Consider the following 18,466-nt stretch of genomic DNA (forward strand, 5'->3'; position numbering starts at 1 on the left):
TAAGCTCTTGAACCTCAGAATGAAGCACATGGGGGAATAAAACCCTTTGGAAATTAAAAATATTATTCAGCAGAAACTGATACTTTTAAACCAATATGGATTTTAACAACTAAATATTTTTAAAAACTCTCCCCTTAACATCAAAGTCAAAGATAATTGCATTTATTTTAAAATCACTAGATAAACGCAAAGATGTTAATTGTACTCACCTAGGCCAAATATTCCAGTTACATTAACAAACATATACATAACAAATATAACTTTACATCAAATGTCAAATTTCTCCATTATTATCCTCTCCATCATGAATTTAATGTCCTGAAAAGTGCCTTTTCTGTTTGCTTGTTTTTTTAAAAAAAATTGTTATAATCTCTAAGCATTTAAGCAGGGAAGAAAGAGGCATTAAAAGCACAACTAGAAACATGTAAATTTTGATGAAATAAGCATCTTGTTAGTTGCAACGTCTTATGAATACGTCCCGCAGGAGAAAATATGCTGTGAAACCGTGAGCTGTCACTACACAATGGTTGGGACGTTAGGTCATTTCCAGATAGCAGTTACAGACACAATGGCTTATTCCCTATAAAGCAAACTATCATGGTGTCAGAGAACACTAGATATTTCATCATCTGACACACAGGTTGCCAACATCTGTACAGATTAATTTATTCTCTTGACCTTGAGTTCAGACATCAGAAATATTTTATTTTGCATTAAAGTAGAGCTAGGTCCCTATATTGAAATATACTCAGTATTTTTTCAAACCACCACTTGTTTTCCTTACCCACAAAACTGTGCCTGATTAAAATATTTTAAAGTGTTCTTTTTATCTAATACTGTTCATAGCAATGATTGTCTTAGGTTTTAAAAATGGCTGCTTTAGTCTACTTTGATGCAAGTAAATGGTATAGTTTAACGTTTTAATAAAGAATTCAGAGTAACTGAATGATAGCTGAATTTCTCATGTATTTATTGACTGCCTACTAGGTTCAAAATTCTGTGCTGCATGCAAATATATCATAATTTCTTAGTATCTTTGGAGCATGGATATCAAGGTCCTTCAGCTGCTGGTCAAAAAAATAATACCATCATGTCAGTGAGAAATCCTTAGTTTGAGGTGGTAGTGGTCAGCACCAGTAGATTCTGTTGAAAAGTTCATTGCCGTGCGTTCCAACAGCTTTGTTCTGTGTTTATATTTTAACAGTGGTGTGGAAGGATTGTTAACAGTGTGTGGAAGGATTGGTTCAGGTTTCCTTTATATTCTACACAGAACATGATTCGGAATTTTTAGGAACCAATAGCTTAAGCTATATTAGAATAATCCATAGCAAACCTTACCTAAACCTTACACTTTGGTAATAATAACTGAGCGTTTAAAGATTCTAGAGGCAATTTTTTTTTCCTGTGGGGCAGACTCCAGAAGGTCGATTTGCAAAGCATTTCACAGAGTCTAGTGTCATGTGTCTTTGCTCCCTCATCACGCATTTCTTCTAACACTTTCATTATCCATATTTTGCTCTAGTATCCCAACTGTTCAATCTCTAAGAATAATCTGACCATGCCAGATTATTTTCTCCTTCAACAAATTCTGATTGCATGATTTAACATAAAGATAACTTGAGTAAGAGCTACTGTCTTTCTACATTTTGAACAAGCCCTATGGATACAGTTTTAAATACACAATTAAAATGCTGCATTTTCTTGGGTATTCAATACGTTTCTTGGATTTTCTTTTCCTAACTGCAGAAATTGGATAAAAACACCCAGTTTCTTAAGCAGTTTTTTAAGCACAGCATAACATGAATCAGATAGCCTTTACTCCATGTTTGTAAAAGGCAATGCCACCATCATAAGTTTCTCAATATTTCCTGTCATCTTTAAGCATTTTCATTTATTAATCTCAATATATTTTAATAGCATACAAATGTTCTTAAAAAAATTCTATCCCGGGGCTTACTGTTGGCTTTTTATTCCCCAAATCCCTTAAATCTTAGCCTATACATGACTTAAAACATGTTTTTAACAAGTTGTAGGAAAATCTCCTTTTGTGCTCCACAGTGACAGAGCCCGTCTGAATCCTGGAGAAAGCAATCACATTCCAGTTATGTTGTCAGCGTGAGAGGCATAAGCTCCAAAGCACTAGGTTCCTAGAGCTGTAAATCCATTGTGTTTCTTGTTATAAATAAGGAAATTGTCCCGTGACAGCTACGGTTTGGAAGCATTAACGTTTTTCTTTTCAGCTCTCACTTCTAATCTTTTCAGTTTTTTTCCTTAGTAAAACTTACCCACCCAAGTCCGATTTTCTATGTTACAAACCTATAGGCCACAATTAAAAGAAATAAATTCCAACTAACCATGACAGCAATTGCAGCCATTCTGCAAGACAGAACTGACTCCTACGGATTTAGCAGAAAACAGTGCTCTCTGCCCCATGTCTCCTTCCATCCTGCCTCTCCCCTCCCTCTCCTGCCTTTTGAGCAAGTCCCTTCCTGTCACCTTGAGAATGCGCAACGTGTGCTTCCTAGAGGCTGCATTTTAGGTTGGTTCTTCTCAACCATGAAAACAGTTATAAATTGTTCTCGGAGCTAACCCACTCAACATCTTGGCACATGGTTGTTTTGAACTTTTCAACAATAGGCACTGTTCACTCCCTTCCATCTCAGTTCTTTATTCAGTGATCAGGCAGGACACTGAGGAAAGGCTAGTCACGGCTTCCCCCCATGGTATCAGTGTGGTGGCATGTGATGATTCACATGGGGTGTGTTTGATCCGAGGAAGCCCAGTCTCTGCTTATTCTTCCTTTGTTCTGTCATCTGGGGGAAAAGAGAGAGTGTGTTCAGCTGATTTTCTCACTCTTCCCCAGTGCTGGTGGGCCACAACAGTCTTGAGTCAATCTCTCCCAAGCGCCCATTGTTTGGCATCATATAGAAAATATTTACCAAAAGAGGGGGATTTTTTAAAAAGTGAATTTCCAAAAACAGATAAAGAGCAAACCTCTCTCTGTGGTTAGGAAGCAAGAACCATGGTTCTTTCAAAACAGATCTTCCTTGTCACATAATTGTTACCATCACCACAGTCATTTTAATAGCTACCATGGTTACTGTTGATATTTTTACTAATATTAACTATTTCATATGATAAAGTGGTTGAATATGGTATTGAAATGGCAGAGGCTAATGAGAATCTGCCTTTCCATTGAGTTTAGTAATTGTTATCATGGCAGAAAAGGATTTTTTAAAAATTGCAAAGGTCCTTGTATATTAACATTTTCTCCCCTCCACCAGCCCACCCCTAGAAGAATGTGCAGGGGAAGTGGGATCAATGGGAGTTCCTGCTTGCCGAGATGTGGTTCTGCAGCCCAACTGTGGGGTGTCTTTATTGGAGTTTACAATCCCCTGTGGATAACAATCTGGCTCCCAGGAGTCTCCCATCTGCCCTCACTGGAGGTGGTGAACAAGTCTGACCCACCCAGCGCCCTCTTTCTGGGCACACCCACCTGCTCCTTGAGCTCCGCCAGCTGACCCGACAGCTGTTTGACCAGGCCCATGGTGGATTCCAATTTCTCCTGAAGGTTCCGAATTTCATTTTGCTCACTGTCACCTTCGTTGCTAACAAGGGACATGGCCCGCATCCGAGGAAACCAGTCCAAATTCTTCTCCTAAAAGCAAACACATGTGCAGGGACAAGGGAATAAGTACGGAAGAAAGCCTAAAGTCCTATAAGGAATGTTTCTAGGTGTTCATTATGATTAATATTTAAACCAACGTCTCTTAGCACTCAAACCAAAGGGACTCTCTCTGGCCAAGCCTGGGAAGGGATTGAGGGAGAGAATGAAGTGGGGCTTGAGCCTTGGGCTTCATGGGCTGGGAAGAGATCTCAAATATTGGAGCACACTTCCTATGGGCTCCCAGGGAGGTCCCGGATGAAGCATTGGGAAGCACCACAAAGCCTGCAGGCGTTCAGTGACTGTTGATGAACCATGAAGTAGGGTCTGGAGGCTGGGGAGAGCGAATCCAAATCTGTGTGGGTAGAGTGCAGGCATGAGCTGTTTCTTTTTCTCTCTGGCACAGAAGGGGAAGAGGTGATGGAACAGGAAGGTGGTAAAAGAAGTGTTTCAGCCCAACCACCCACGCTAGTTTACCTCCCACTTCCCCTACAGAGGCTCCCCACCAGCTCTGCTGGCCTCTGAGCTCCACTGGGGAAGAAGGAAGTGGGAGGGCATGGCCCTAGGTTACTCTGTCTGTTCCCTTTGGAAACATTTTATTACAGTGGGGTAAGGTTTCAGAGTTAGACTTCCCAGAGGACAATAGCTGGTACTACTTCTGTTTTTCTAGGCTGTCTGGGTGTGGGTGGTGTGTGTGGGTGGTGTGTGTGTGTGTGTGTGTGTGTGTGTGTGTGTGTGTGTGTGTGTGTGTATTTCCCGTCCATTGTGGTAGAGACAGACAGTTGCTCTCCTGAAAACTGCCTGATTGCCCAATATTATAGAATCTCTGTGCATTACTTATATTGCATTTTTCATTCCTCATAAAAGCTCTGCAAGGTAAATCACATTGTCATCATTTTAAAGACTAAAAAAAAAAAACCAAGACGTTCCAACAGTTTAATTACCCATATCACGAGCTAATAAATGGCAGAATTGGGATTTGGAGCCTTCCCACCATTGATTGAGTGTGCCAGTCTTTACCTCTAGCTACACTCCAAGTTACTTCTCCCAACATCCCTAGCAATGAGCTTCCTGTTCAAGATTCTTTCCATCCCACTAAAGTCCACAACTGTGGCTACAACAACCCCTGTCTGGAGCCTCCCTTGAATGAGGGTCATCAGAGTGCTCTCCTTCCCTAAGTTAGAGTGGAAAGGTCCCATCTGGGGACTACAGTTTCAATCTTTTTTTTTTTTTTGAGTTGGAGTCTCACTCTGTTGCCCAGACTGGAGTGCAGTGGCCGCTCCCGGCCACCGCAGCCTCAACCCGCGGGCTCCGGCGATCCTTCTGCCTCAGCCTTCCGAGTAGCTGGAATTACAGGCGTGCGCTACCACGCCCAGCTGATTTTTTAATTTATTGTATAGATGAGGTCTCGCTGCCCAGGCGGGTCTTGAACCCGCGGGCTCAGGCAATCCACTCACCTCAGCCTCCCAAAGGCGCTGGATTACAGGTTGAGCCACCGAGCCCGACTACAGTTTCAATTTTACCTGGCCCTTGGGTTGGTTTTTTGTTGCTAGTCAGGGAATAGCAAGTTCTTTAAAGTCCCCTACCCCCACTGGCAATGAAAAGGGCTGAGAAAGAATTAAAGATAAAACATATGAAGAGTTTGAAACTGCATTAAACGTTGTAACTAATTAGCATTACAAAAGAGAACAGAAACTTACTCTGAAGTGTGGTGTGACAGACAGATTCACTCATTCACTCAATCAATCCTTCCATATCTGTTGTTAGGTATTTGGGAGTTCAAGTCAGATAAGACTGTTTGTCTGCTCTTAAGGAGCTTGTGGCTCAGGGCAGCCCTCCACAAAGAGTGGACTGCACGTTTATGTCTCAAAATCCAACCCCACCACCTCTTACATGATTGTCACTCAAGTGTAAGAACTGTGGTCTACAGAGACAGAAGATCAATGACTACCATTGGACAGTGGCAGGGCAAGGAGATGGAGCAAAGGGGAAAGGTCTGAAATAGCCATTGTGGGGGAAGGGCACAGGAAGCAAAACAGGGCTCCATTCAATGCTTGCATGACAGTACAGATGGTTCAGCAGAGTGGGAAACCACGCCTCATGATAACTGCAGCAAAGACCATTGATCACCAACTGTCCAGGTGGATGTGCAGATGAGGCAGAGAGCCGACCTGATACAGGATGCCTGGGATAAAGATAAAGGTGCAGAGAAGCTAGGAATGTCAGCAAAGCAGGGTTGAAGTGATGAATATTAATGTGTGGGCTGGCAGGAAGGACAGAGACTAGACCTGTGCTAAACAATCCTTTCAATCTCATGATCTTAGGTTTTATTATCTATCTAGTCTCTTTATTATTTACAATCTTATGTATTATCTGAATTTTGCAAATAAAGAAAGTAAGGTACTATGGTTTGGATTCAGCTTGTTTATCCCCTCCAAATCTCATGTTGAAATGTGATCCCCAGCGTTGGAGGTGGGACCTAACAGGAGGTGTTTGGATCATGCAGGCAGATCTCTCATCGCCAATGGCTTGGTGCCATTCTTGAAGCAGTGAGTGAGTTCTCATTCTTGAGAGACTGGATTGATTCTTGGAAGAATGCATTGGTTCCCATGAGAGTGGGTTGTTATTAAGTCAGGATACCCCTTGGGTTTGGTTTCTCTCCTTTGACCTTCTCCGCCATGTTTTGGTACAGCACACAAGCCTCACCAGAAGCTGAGAAGATGTTGGCACTATGTTTCTTGTATATCCCGCAGAACCATGACCTAAATAATCCTCTTCTCTTTATAAATTACCCAATCTCAGGTATTCCTTCACAGTGACACAAAACAGACATGAAACTAGCAAGTGGATTAACTGAGATACCAACTCTGATCTGTCTGCATCAAAAGTTGTTGCCAAAAAGAATCATGGGTGAGAATTTGTGAAATTTCCTTCAAAGAAATGCTATTGCAAGTATCCCAGAGGCCGGGATCAGTTGAGGCCATGGCCTCTTGCTTTTGAGGAAACAGTGACAGCTCTCTGCAGACCATGGCCAGAGCCACTTGGGCCATGGGACTCTCTTTGCCTACGCTCTCTTTCTTCATTTGTTCCGTGTTCAGCCAGTCATCTAATTATTCTTGTGTTCTCTATGTTTATGCTAGGCACTGGGAAAACCATAGTGGGCAAAACCCAGCACAATTCCTGTGCTCATGGAACATATGGAACATAGGTGGACAGTAAGACTTCAATCAAGGACAGCAAAAGGAATAAGCAGCTCAAGGGTCAGGTAGGAAAACTACAGGGTCCTGTTATCCTTTCTCTTAGTCCCTATAAATCGTTCTTTCTTCCACCCCGTTTTGGTTTTTCTAATCTTCCTTTCTTTTGCTTCTTATACCCTTCTGTGTTTTTGTTTGTTTTCCAGCATTTTCTCTCTTCCCTTTCTGCTCTTGTTTCATTCCTCCCTTCTCTTGACTATCAGCTGATCATAATCCAAAACAAAAATATGATGTGTTATTAAATTTTGTTATCAATATCAGAACATTTTATGGTTTGTCTTCTTAAATTTTAAGAGACCTGAGGTGAATGCTTCACATCTCTCACTACAACGGAAAAACATAAGTAACTTAAATTAATTGGTTTTTGCCTCCTTTTTTCGAATAAAGTCATCCTTTAAAAATCAGTTTCACAACTGATTTTTCTTAAAAATTGATGCAGAAAGTTAAGTATCCCCTCTTATCAGAGATGGATATATTTCAGTATCTTCACTGGATGTCTGAAACTTTGGAGAGTGCCGAACCCTAGATATACTGTTTTTTTTCTATACATACATACCTACAATGAAGTTTATTTTATAAATTAGGCACAGTAAGAGATTAACAACAATAACTAATAATGCAATACAACAATTATAGCAATATATAAAAGTGGTCTCATTCTTTCAAAATATTTTAATATTTTTGGACTGTGATAGACTGCAGGTAACTAAAACAGCAGAAAGTAAAAACACGGATGGGGGCGTCTAATGTACATCTCTTCACCAAAATTAACTCAAATACAGCAGTGTTCTCAAATGTAGCACATACTTTTCCACCAAAAGTAGCTGTCACTTGACACCCACAAGTTCCTCTCTTTGCTTTAATGGCTGCTACAAAAGACTCGATCTGAGCAGGGGAAGGAGGTGAGCCCCAGACTGTAGCCTAAGCCCAAATTACAGGCCAGACATACAGACACCACTTTCTCTCCATGTCAGCTTGTAATGTGTTCACCATTTAACAAAGCAGCTCAATTTTATTTACTTCTCAGTTTACTCGTATATGCTGTGTGTATCTTGTGATCACGCATGTGATTATTAGATTCCCATGTTGACTTTAATTAGTCAATATGAAGTCATTTCCTTATTTCACCAGGAATGAAAGTATTTGACCACAGGGTAGTATAAAGACAGGGAAGTTGTGGATTAGCTGTTAGATTCTGAAGCTACAATGTAGGATCCAGTAAGCTGGGGAGTAGAAGTCCAGAGCTTCTTGAGATTTCTAAAACTAGAAGCCCTGAGATGAACCAGTTAAGTCTCTGTAAATCTCTTTAGGACCCACAGAGCATGCCGACCACAACCTTCTTGCTATCCCTAAATTCTAATATTAATGTATCCTTCTGGATGACTAGCAGATCAATAGATAGAAGTATTAAAACCTTTCAAATAGTCTTTTCAACAGTTAGATCAATTTATTTAATTTGCAGTTATTCAATAAAATGACTCAGTTGCAAGTATCAAAGACTAGCTGTGCTTTGTCTTTATGTTTAGTTCTTACATGTGACTACCCCATTTGTGGCAAAGAAACAATGTGGTACAGTGGAAAGAACACCAATCTAGAAGTCAGAACACCTGAGTTCTGGTTTTAGCTTAGCCCCAAACTTACCATATGATATAAGGGGGGAAGAAAGCCTTATTCTCTGAGTTCCGGTTTCCTCATCTGTAAAACCAGACTGTGACCCTAGATGGTGTCTGTGTCTCTTCCAGCTAATCATTCTGTGAACTATGAAGGCAAGGAAGCTCTAAAATAAACAAAATGCTGAGAGAAGATTGAGCTTTCCAAGTGAACAAACAGAAACGTGGCATTTAGGCTAGAAGCAACCTTGAAACCACACAGCCCACACCCAGCACAATTCGAATGCCCAGCCCCAAACCTAGAAAGTTTAGATTTCCTTGAGGTATCATAACCTGACAGTAGCAGATGTCCTTGCACTTGACTTCCACTTCTGGACAAATTCCTCCACACCACATAGCTCTTATAGCAGCTATCTCTATTGACACCAAATTGATCACAGGCTCAAGTAAAGATAAAGAACATAAGAATTATTCTCCCCATCAGAATGAGATTTAGGAGTAATGAGATTCTGTGAGCCAAACATTGGAGGAATTGTCTTTGTAGCTCTACTAGATACAATTAAAAACAGACTGTGAGTAAGCTAAAGAGAAAGCAAATACTGTAGTTCTGCATTGTAGTAAGAGGTCCCACTTGTTGGTTTCCTACCAAGTGTCAGGCACTTTATTGATGCCATCACTAATAACTATAATTCCATAAGGTAGGTACTGTTACCATCCCATTTTACAGATGACAACTCTGAGACAAGGGGATTAGTCACTTTCCCAGGGTTCTCTAAGTGGTGTAGATGGCTAAGCCAGGCTTTGGCCTCCACCTTGTTTGACTAGAAATCTTGTGTCGCTATATTGGACTACTCTCCGTGTCTAATGGAGATGTCTATGCTTAGTTTCTGAACTAGCCAGAGAAAACAGACTACATTGCATCTCCAAACAGAGACTACTATAACTTGAACCCCCTTGACTACTTCTTCTGGGTTTAATACTAAAGGTTGATTTATTAAAAATCAGAAACACAGACTCTCTAGGCATTGTATCACAGATGTGTGTACAGTTGCTGATGGAAATGTATCAACACTTGACATTCACTGTGGTTTTGCAGAATGCTCTGAAATATTGCTAATGGAGGGTGACACACTGAATGGGTCATATATTGTAATGGAATATCAGTAAATTATTTAATGTGGATCTTCATCTTTGCACCCGGACTTCATGGCTATGGTTAGAGTGTACTGTCACAAGACTATTTACTAAGATTAAAAAAAATTTTTTTTTGTTTGTATGTTTGTTTTGAGAGGCAGGGTCTCGCACTGTTGCCCAGGCTAGAGTGCAATGGTAAGAACATAGCTCACTGCAGCCTCGAATTCCTGGGCTCAAGTGATCCTCCTGCCACAGACTCCCAAGTAGCTAAAACTACAAGCAAGTGCTACCATGCCCAGCTGATTTAAAAAAAAAAGAAAAAAAAAATATATATACACACACACAGTCGGGATGGGGTCTTACTGTGTTGTCCAGACTTATCTCAAACTCTTGGTCTCAAAAGATTCTCTCATCTCGGCCTCTCAAATTGCTGGGATTACAGGAGTGAGCTATTACATCTGGTCCGTTTCCTAAGGCTATCTTCTTCTGAGCCTTATGTTTATATGGCATTTTCCACTCTAAAATTCACTTGCAAAGCCTCCTAAGCTGAAGAGCATAAACATTTCCTCAAAACCTCAGAATGACCTACTGTATTCCTCTCTTTGCACTTTTGGTCTGAAGATGTTGGCACAAATGATTCTTGAAAGGAACACAAGCAATACAGTTACAACTACTTACTGGAAGGTTCTCCAGGGAGGGACACCATTCCTGCTATAAACCAGAAAAATAACCTGGAATAAGGATTCTTTCTGAAGTAAAAATAATAATTTTGGTTAAGGGGGAGTACCCCATGTGCCCCAGCCCCCTCTCTCAATTTCAGTAAGGCCGTGATGGGTTTCTCACCTTAGCATCAACACGGTGGACTTTAGGGCAGCTTAGACGTTATCTCAAAAATTAAGGGATATCTACAACATTGGCATGTGGGGTTCCTAGCCCAATTCCTAGTGAACATTCTACCTGTATAAGATAAGCACTGCTCAGGTGGGCAACAAAAAGGCTGTTTTCACAGGGGCTCAGATGCAGGCTTTGGGTTCATGAGGGTGGAAGAATGGGCTGAAAACACAGTCTTGCTTGACAAATGTCAGGGACTGCAGGTGAGAGAGGAAGGGTCCAGCTGCAGTCTTTGAAATGAAAACACTATTACTGGATTGGAAAATAAATAAAAATCTTGACAACTCATTCTAAAAAGATGGAGGGAAGAAGAGTAAATTTTGCTCCATTAGAAAAAAAACATGCTCCAGGACTCGAAGATTCATTTTCAAGTCCTTATTAACTGCATCCTTTCTTCTGTGTCTCCCTGTTTATTCTGTGTCTGTATCTCCCTAGATCTTCCTTCTGAACTGGTAGGTAGGTTTCTGCAAATGTGGTGGAGTGAAAAACTTGCGTGGATTGAGAAATTTTAAATATGTTTGTTATCCAAAGCAAATCCGCATCGAAAGATTTTGTAAAGCAACAGATCCCTTCGGTGTCATCATCATGACTTGAAATATTTTTAAACTCTGCTCAAATCTCAAATGTACATGATGTCTGTTTGAACATGATAAAGCACTACACAAATATCAAGCATGCTTGCACAGTGGAGGCCACATGCAGAGTGGCTGGAGCCCTCACCATAGAGCAGTGTGTGGTGCCTGACAAAGACTGGTGTCGCTCTGTCCTACTGCCTGGTGCCTTTTCCATGACACCACTCTCCACGTGCTGGTGGGAAGGGGCTGCAGGCCTGGGGGCCTTCCAGGGACAGGTTTACTTCATCTAGTTACTGTTCCTGAAGGCAGACAGAAATAGAGGTTCAGTGAACGTGCTGCTAAAGGAAGAGTTCTGGGATGAAAATGACTTAACAGGACTATTGATCTCAGTAGGGCCCAGATTTAGAATAAAGAAGTTGCGGCTGGAAGACACTTGGAGATGGTCTGATTTTCTAACCCCTCGCTTGATGTCCAGCACAGCCATGGTGTGAGGGGGCATGATCCATGCCCAGAGTAGGGCTTGCAGGAGGACAGGACCACCCACCGCTGTGTTATAGATGGCCCTGCAGGCCCCAAGTTTCTGTAGAGGTGCAAGCGTGAAGGCCCCTCTCCCTGCTGGGAAAGGAGGATCAAAATAGTTCAACAAACACTGACAAAAAAGCTATGGGGTATCAGGAAGAGCGTTAGGCTCTGGAGTTTCAAAGACTCACGGGTCAAAATTCCTGTCCTTACACCGTTTCCAAACTAGTGTGGGAGTTGGCATTCATAAAGACAGATGACAATGAGTACTGCAGCCTTCTCCAACAGGCATTCCGAGGGGCGAGAAGCACTGTATGAACTAGCCCATCACCCGCAAGCCATCCCCAAGGGTGGGCTGCATGTCAGATGGGCAGGACTCAGTTATTTGGAGGGTTGAGAGAACCGTGATCTTCAAAGCCTACCTCTCCCACATAGCCTGAAAAGCACCACGTTGGAGCAGGGCTGTGGGCAGTGACCTGAGAAAACAGGTGTTGACAGCAAGTCTGATGAGGGCTGTTGAGCTCAGCTTTGTGCCCGTAGTGGCAAGAGCCGGTCTCACTTCTGGACAACAGCTTGGACTGTGAGTAGACACCACAGCCCCAGAGAGCCCACCTTGCTTCCTCACCTTTCCTTCTACTTTCCTCCTTCCTAATTTTCCTTCTTGAAACTTTCTGTCACCCATAAGCCTGAGGACAGAGGCTGTACAAAGAATCAAAACTGTTTGCGTCTTCTCTTTTGGTCCTAAATTTTCACCCCTGAGCCACTAACCATGGACCTTAGCTGTCTACAGCATACATCAACTACATCTGTTCTAGGTAGGATCCTGTCTTTTCCCAGCCAACAGGTCACTGAGGGCAGAGCCACAGGGAAAAGAGGCATGGTCCAGGACTGGAGAGGTCTGAGAAGGCCTAGATCCAATGGCAGCTTAGATAGCGAGGAAGCCACAGGCCTCTTGTCAATAACGTTAATAGCACTGCCAGGACAAGAGCTGGGAATGGAAAAGGATGGAACTCTGGGCTGAGAGAGTGCCTCTGATGTGGCTTTCTGTGATGCCCTGGGGACAGGCACTGGACCCAACCTTTAGCAGCAATGACGCAGGTAGGGGGAGGATTGCTCAGAGAGAAGGCAGCATAACCCAGCACCCATAGGTGCTTTGAATCATCAGCCAGCTGATTCCCAGAAGCCAGAGTGGTGTCAGACTGAGACCCAATCAGTCAAAGTCTCTGAGAATCTGGAGACATGACCGATGCAACAATGGGCCGGCTGCTCAGCTGACCGACTGTGGATGCTCAAGGAACCAAGAGTGTGCCTGGCATTTTCCTGGATCCCTATTGCTGTTTTCCCTACAAAAATGTTAAGTGGGAAATGTTCTAACCACAAAGAAATAAGTGGATAAAGCTTCAAAATTAGAGAGACTATGGGGAACACCAGCAGCCTCAAGGTCCTGGCTACAGACCTCCTAAGGGCCAGTCATGTCCCTTCCTGCTGGTTTTTTTCTTTTCTTGTCAATTCTGAGCTCTGTTGCATCTATATTTTTCTTCTTGAAACTTTAATCCTTTCTAAATCTTATTATTTATTAATTTCTATATTTTAATCTAAGTCATGATCTCTTGGCCTCTATGAGAAGAACATACGTATTTATTTTCTTTTGCAGATAATTTGGAGCAATTTGTGTTTGTGTTGGGATGGAAAAAAATGGGAGATTTCTTCATGGTGAAATAGGGGCAAAATATTTTGAACAGAGTATCAAATATTTAATTGGGCATTTGTCCAACTTTTGGCTGCCCAGAAGCCACAGCCCCTTCCTGCGTCTGAGGAAACCTCCCTGTGGGTCTTGGTGGAAGGCTGGGACCAGCCTTCCTCTGCAGAAGCTGGAAAGGTAGACACTCTGTCTGCCCTCCCTGTGGCTGCTAGAGCTTGTCACATGACCAAAGTCTGGCCCATCAGATACTCCTTTCTGAGATTTTGCTGTGGAACAAGTGATGTCAAAAAGCAACAATGGTACTTCCTTCTGTCCACAGTGGTGGCTTCTGGCTATGGCAATGTCTTCTGTGCCAGGCCAGCTTCCAGCACACAGCAGCATCACTGCACTCCTCCTCTAACTCAGCCAGCTTGTTTCTCTTGGATTCTGTTCACATTAAGCCTGGTTCTACTCTCCTTTTAATTCTGTACATCCCTTCCACACATTCCTTCTCTCTCTAAAATACCCCGAGTCATCTGCTGTTGTTTGCAATCAAGAACCCTGATTGCTGTAAGTGCCAGGGGATTCATGGGGCCAAGTGCAAATTTAACGCTGGCCGATTCTGCCTGGAATAAAGATCATAAAACTTTAAACTTGAGTGACTAAGGGACTTATCCAAGTCACACAGTTAATCCATTCTTATATAACAATTACATTTAATAATATACAATTACATATCATAATTATATTGTTAACTAATTATAAGGGTCACTAATTACACAGATGAGAACTTTGTGAACTGTTTAGTTTATAAGCCCTTCTGAGGGCAGCATCTGCTTCTGATTTATTGTCTCATCTCCATTTTACAGAATCTTGTATATCATGGGTACTGAACACGTATCTGTTGGTAAAATGGGTGGATGATTAAATCTTGTTGCATGTGGAACAAATGACCCTAGGTCAGCAGAGTAAATTGAATTTTCTATAATAAATACTATCAGTAGGCAAGAATTCTCCTTTCTTCTTGTGTTTTACTAATCCAAAGCAAAAGTATGCTCCCTCCCTTCCTTCAACATACGTTTAATGAGCAACTACTGTGTCATAGATACTGTTCACACCGAGGCAGTGAGCAGCAGCTCAGGAAGGGTTCTTGCTCTCACAGAGTCTCACAGTCAGTTTCTAATGACAAGGAGAATGATGGGGCAGTTGAGTGCAGAGACAGTAACAAAATGAACAAACATGAAGTCGTTTTAGGCAAAGATAACGACCATGACGAAAATGGTGGCTTGAAAGATTATTGTGGGAGGAGAGAAGACTATTCTAGACTAAGTAAGACAGGATGGTTACCCTGGGGACATGACGTTTGACAAGAAGCAGACAACTCTGCACAGATTTGAGGGGACAGTTTCAGTCCCCTCTGAAACTGGGAATAGTCAGAACAGTATTGCAAAGGCCTCACAGCTGAAAATAATGCTGGCATACTTGAGAAAGAAGGCTGGTGTATTTGCAATGTGGTGCCAAGGGAGAAAGAGGAACTGGTAAGACATGAGGAATGAGAAATGGATGGAGACCAGCTATGGAGAGTCCTACAGACCAGTGGACCTCAACCTTTTGGGCATCAGGGACATGTTTTAGTGGACAGATTTTCCATGAACTGGAGGTGGGGGGATGTGCAGTCAAACTTCACTGTTAATGTTAATTTGTATTTGGAGCCACTTCCCAATGCTAACATCACTGCCAATTCCACCTCAGATCATCAGACATTAGATTCTCATAAGGAGTGGGCAACCTAGATCCCTTGCATGCTCAGTTCATAATAGGGCTCGCACTCCTATGAGAATCTAATGCCACTGCCGATCTGACAGAAGGCAGCACTCTGGTAATGTGAGTGATGGGGAGAGGCTGTAGATACAGATGAAGCTTCACTCACTTGCCCGCCGCTCACCTGCTATATGGCCTGGTTCCTAACAGGCCATGGAACAGTATGAGTCTGGGACCGCTTACTGATGGTAGCATCAGTAAGGGTGGCAGGAATGGGACACAGGGAAGTGCTGCCACAATAATGTCAGTCATGGAGGCTTTGAAGTTGGTACTGCTATAGACAGTAGGAGCCACAGGAAGATATTAAATAAAGAAGTGGCATCTTCTGGTTTACAGCAAAAATACATATACACACGTATGAGGGGGACTCACCTCCGCAAAAGGAATTATTTTTTGTAAGGCAGGTCCCTTGTAGTAAAGACTTCCCTTGCTAAGTATCCATTGGCATCAGTGTACCAGTTAGTGTTGTTGTGAGAGCCTGCATTTGGTTTCAGTGAATTTTGTTTTGTTTGTTTTTTTTGGAGATTCTTTACACGTTTGCCCATTTCACAATGTGTGATTTACAAGCACTCCTGCCCATACTGTGCTGAGTGTTCAGCAGTTTTTGATCAAACACAGCATGACCTCCAGGCACCACCCTCTCTATTCACCTGAATGTTTCCCCAGATGAATAAAGTCCTCAAAGGGAAACATTCTGCCGATGTAGAAAAGGTGGAAAAAAAAATGGCAGAAGCACTAAAGAAGGTATCAAAATCGACAAGTTCAAAAACAGTTGTGGGCAGTGGGAAAAGCATCTCAATAGGTGTATTGCATCAAACAGAGAGTACTCTGAAGATGACTGAAGTGTAAACATGTAAGAATAAATACACAATTTTTTATAAGTAAATTCTGGGTTTTTTTAGTCCTCCCTCATAATCATCCATCCATCCATCCAAATAAAATAAAACAGAACACTTTGGTCATTGTATGGAGAAAGGACAATGGTAGACTCCCATTTGGAGACCACTTCAGGGGTTCACGTGTACACTGATGCAGCATCAGTCAGGGTGGCAGGAGTGGGACACAGGGAAGTGCTATCACAATAATGTCAGCCATGGAGGCTTTGAAGTTGGTAACTGAGTGCTTGAAAATGTTTGCTTGACAGACAAACTTTTCCTGGAGAATAAGATTGCATTCACAGAGTTCAAAATACTGAGTTAGCATGATTAATGTAAACAGACAGACTGGATGATTCAGCCCCTAAAATGGATTATTGAGTCACAACTCCACAGCTGTTTTCCCAGGGTGGAGAACTGGGTTGTATCACTTGTGTGAATCTCTTCCCAACTCTGCATCTCATGATACCATGTTGGTAGCCTGAAATAAGCCATGGTGAAAGTATTTACACCATGGACATAGGCAGATGCTATAATCAGGGTTTACTGGACACCACCCAAACTGGCTGTTAGACATTTACTAGCACACCACTGTATAATGCTCCTCACTAGCAGAAGTGGAGGAGGCCATAAAGATGGTTTAAATTAAGTCACTGACCCAAGTCACATATCAGAAGATCATGGCAGAACCAGGACAATGAAGGTCTCCTATTACATTAAAGAAACTCCTGATCTTAAAAGCTCTTGACCTTTGAACATGTTATCATTGAAGTTATTAGCTTACTAGATTCATGGTTTGATAATATTTTTTCTGAGTTTTCAGTTATTTTATATTTGTATATGTATTTTGGATATCACAGTTTTCAATTATAATAATGAAAAGCCTGTTGCATCAAGATCTTTTTGCTTTTAAAATCCCAGAAAGTCAACAACAAAAACAAAAAAGGGCAGTTTATCTTTCAAAGACCATTTAGAAAATGCTGAATAGCCAGTGACGGCACCAGACACAAGGTGCCCTACAGAAAGAGAAGATCTGAGTCTTTTGGCTAGACTCTTACAGGGTCTGCCCAAACTTTACATAAGAATCTGCCTGAATATCTTATCTGCTCATCTTCTAAAAGCAACCTGAAGTAGGATTTTGGATCTTTAGATCGTGTTGAGGCCAAATGATGCAACCATTTTTTGCTTTAATCACAAACAATAATAATTTGGCTCAGTAATTGTTTTAGTTAATCCAGAGCTTGATAAATTTATTCCTAAAATGTAAATTAAAACAGCTTTTCCATAAGTCCTGACTAACACTTTGACAGGATGTCACTGAAATTCCTCAATTATGATCACAATATTTGTCTTCATTGTGTATGATTTATTAGGAGGATTAAAAATAACATATGTTTATGCAGAACTCAAGGAAAACTAGACTAAATATATATACAATGTCTATACAGAAAATACTATACCTAAGAACCTAGAGAAAAATCCCCAGAAATCTTTTAACACCACAGCCAAATGCAACTATAAAAATAGAATTAAAATCTGTTTTGGTAAATGCATCTGTTACTCTTTGATGGCATATTTTTAGATTTGTCTCATACAAAGAAATGGGTAAATCTGCTAAAAGGCTACTTAAATTTCTCCTTTGGAAAAAAATGAGTGTTCTTTTTCCCCTTGAAAGAAAACTTTTTAACAAATGGTCATTACACCTTAAAATTACACAGAGTAGCTCGAGGAAGGGGCCACCACATGGTTATTATCAGAGAGTATTACTCGTTGTAATCTGATTGCACTGTGTTTGCAGTGGGCCAGCTCACCAGCTAGTATTCTTTTATTAGCTCCTGACATCGAGTCATTTCATCTAGTTGTTCTTTTAACTGTTTGGTCTATACTTAGGTCTTTTCCCTTCTCTTCAAAATGCTACCTACCAAGAGGAAGAGAGTTGGTGGTTCTCAATTTGTGTCTTCCCCCGACCAGCTGCATCATCATCACCTGGGAAATGGCTAGGAATACAAATTCTTAGGCCTTACCCCAGATCTACAGAATCAGAAATTCTGGGGTTGGGGCGAGTAGGTGATTGTGATGTTTGCTAAAGTTTGATTACTTGAGATCAGCGGTCTCCAACCTTTTTGGCATCAGGGACTGATTTTATGAGACAACTTTTCCATAAACAGAGTTTGGGGCATGGTTTTGGGATGATTCAAGTGCATAGCATTTATTGTGCACTTCATTTCTATTACCATTACATGAAATAATTATACAACTCACCACTTAAAAGAATAGGTACAGACAGAAGTGGTAAATAAAATAATGGGCAGGCCATGTGAGGACTAAAATAAGTGTCGGATTCTGACTTAATGCCTGAAGTACATCATCTCACTTGCCACTCACTGATAAAGTTATGATATGAGTCTGCAAGCAATTGATTTATTATGGTCTCTGTGCAGT

General features: G+C 41.6%; 1 protein-coding gene across 1 annotated transcript in view; it reads right to left on the reverse strand.

Annotated features, from left to right (window-relative positions):
* Positions 1-1,811: 1,811 nt before the first annotated feature.
* The window catches only part of ITPR2 (inositol 1,4,5-trisphosphate receptor type 2), a 496,128-nt gene continuing 479,473 nt past the window's right edge, over positions 1,812-18,466 (reverse strand). Inside the window, exons 56-57 of the mRNA XM_008058785.2 lie at positions 3,497-3,658; positions 1,812-2,813 (exon numbers count right to left, since the gene is read on the reverse strand). Coding sequence (XP_008056976.1) covers positions 2,727-2,813; positions 3,497-3,658 — 249 coding nt within the window. The 3' untranslated portion in view covers positions 1,812-2,726. The remainder of the gene's footprint in view (positions 2,814-3,496; positions 3,659-18,466) is intronic.

This window comes from Carlito syrichta, unplaced genomic scaffold (assembly GCF_000164805.1).
Source record: "Carlito syrichta isolate Samal-C Ts95f unplaced genomic scaffold, Tarsius_syrichta-2.0.1 Scaffold303626, whole genome shotgun sequence".
NCBI lineage: Eukaryota > Metazoa > Chordata > Mammalia > Primates > Tarsiidae > Carlito > Carlito syrichta.